The sequence below is a fragment of the Trichogramma pretiosum genome, unplaced genomic scaffold (genome assembly GCF_000599845.2).
Source record: "Trichogramma pretiosum strain Unisexual culture from Peru unplaced genomic scaffold, Tpre_2.0 scaffold95, whole genome shotgun sequence".
Lineage (NCBI taxonomy): Eukaryota > Metazoa > Arthropoda > Insecta > Hymenoptera > Trichogrammatidae > Trichogramma > Trichogramma pretiosum.
The window spans coordinates 206,981-208,703 of record NW_019641618.1 but is presented as its reverse complement, the minus strand read 5'-3'; the positions used below and the strand labels follow the sequence as shown (position 1 = coordinate 208,703).

At 32.7% G+C, this 1,723-nt stretch overlaps 1 protein-coding gene across 1 annotated transcript; it reads left to right on the top strand.

The window, feature by feature from the left end:
* On the top strand, positions 1-1,364 carry LOC106656349. The gene is made up of 4 exons (XM_023458770.1): positions 1-34; positions 69-318; positions 393-742; positions 832-1,364. Exons 1-4 carry the CDS (start codon positions 1-3, stop codon positions 1,362-1,364), a joined length of 1,167 nt encoding a protein of 388 aa, XP_023314538.1.
* Positions 1,365-1,723: the final 359 nt, after the last annotated feature.

Below are 1,723 nucleotides of genomic sequence, written 5' to 3'. Positions count from 1 at the left end.
ATGGATGAACAATTGATGGCTGTTGTCGACCTTGGTATACAATTGTTAAATGTGATGGAGTGTCACAGTAAACAAAAAAAAACGTCAGCGAAGATGGTGGAGCAAACCCCACATTCGCCATAATTATTTAACTGGTTATGGTGGATATCAATTGTTGTTTCATCAATTCAAACTGAAAGATGAGGAAGCATTCATCAACGTTACTAGGATGGATGTTCATACCTTCAACTACACCTACGATCTGATAAAACCATCATTAATCATAACAAGTTTTAGACCATCTTTACCACCACAATTACAATTCTCAATGACTTTGCAGTAAGTGAATATATCATTAGTTTAAAGTATGTTTTAGCAATTGTTATTTATAAAAATTTTGTATTTATTTCTAGTTATTTGGCTTATGCAGTTTCCTTGAACACCTTAGCAAATATGTTCAACATTGGATACAGCACCGTGGCTGAATGTATACCAGAAGTTTGCTCGGTCATTTGTTTAAAACTTGGACCATTATTCATGAGATTTCCAACCAAAAATGAATTTCAAGCTATAGCAATTGCGTTTTATCTGGACTTGGATATTTCTAACTGTGTTGGAGCTTTAGATGGACGTCACTGCCCAATTTCTAAACCACCTAATAGTGGGTCTTTGTTCTATAATTACAAAAAATTTTTTAGTATCGTCAATATGGCAATTTGTGACTCCAAAAAAAGATTTATCTGGGCAAATATTGGGTATTACGGTATGTACTGTAGTGGCATATTAATATCTGTATTATTAAATACTATATACTATGGTATACATATATACTATTTAAACTATTTTTTATAGGAAGCATGAATGACGCTGGGGTCTTAGCAAATAGCGATTTAGGTATTGCACTCTGTGAAAATGAGATTGAGTTACCTCCACCGTTAAGTTTACCAGGTACAGAGACCAGATGTCCTCACTACTTCATTGGTGATGGGATATTTCCTCTAAAAAATTATCTAATGAAGCCATTCATGAGAAACGAGAACTTAACTATTCCTCAAAGGATATATAACTTCAGAATCAGTCATGCTAGACGTATCATAGAGTGCGCTTTTGGACAGCTTACACAACAATGGAAGATTCACGAAAAAGCTCTGCAGTGGGAACTGGAAAGTACAGAAAAGATAATAATGAGCACCCTGATATTAAACAATTTGCTACTAGACATGAAATATAATTGTGTTGGTAACCGATGGAACAACTGTCCCATTGAAGTGGGAAATAATATACAAGGAGGCAATGTTTTTCAGGAATTTGCAGTCCGCAATTCTCTGATGAATTATTTTGTATCTCCAGCAGGGGCTGTTCATTACCAATGGGAAAAAATTTAATCCTAGAAACATATACTTTATAAAACATATTAAAAACTACAGTACTGCCTACAGTACAGTTGTACAGTACAGTTGTAAGGAAAGTTCACTTTGAAAGAAAAAAAAATTTTAAATTTGAAATAAATATTACTAGTCTATGTACTGATACAATTATTATTACCCACAAAATACTGAATATATAATTAAAATTGTTCTTTCAACCTGTAGCCTTTCCATTTTTAACAGCGAGTTTAATTAGTAAATATCTCATAAATTAATATTCCATTTATCTTCGGTACATATTTAATTCTTTGGTGTCTTTTGAAAAAGATATGAAAACTTATGATTCCGACAAGTAAGGCTGTGATTATATGAATTTT

Excerpts from the sequence above, each read along its gene's own strand:
- LOC106656349 (XM_023458770.1), top strand. The coding sequence starts at position 1 with ATGGATGAACAATTGATGGCTGTTGTCGACCTTG. Across the intron at positions 35-68 it reads GATGGCTGTTGTCGACCTTG|TAAACAAAAAAAAACGTCAG; the intron begins GTATACAATTGT and ends GGAGTGTCACAG. Across the intron at positions 319-392 it reads CAATTCTCAATGACTTTGCA|TTATTTGGCTTATGCAGTTT; the intron begins GTAAGTGAATAT and ends ATTTATTTCTAG.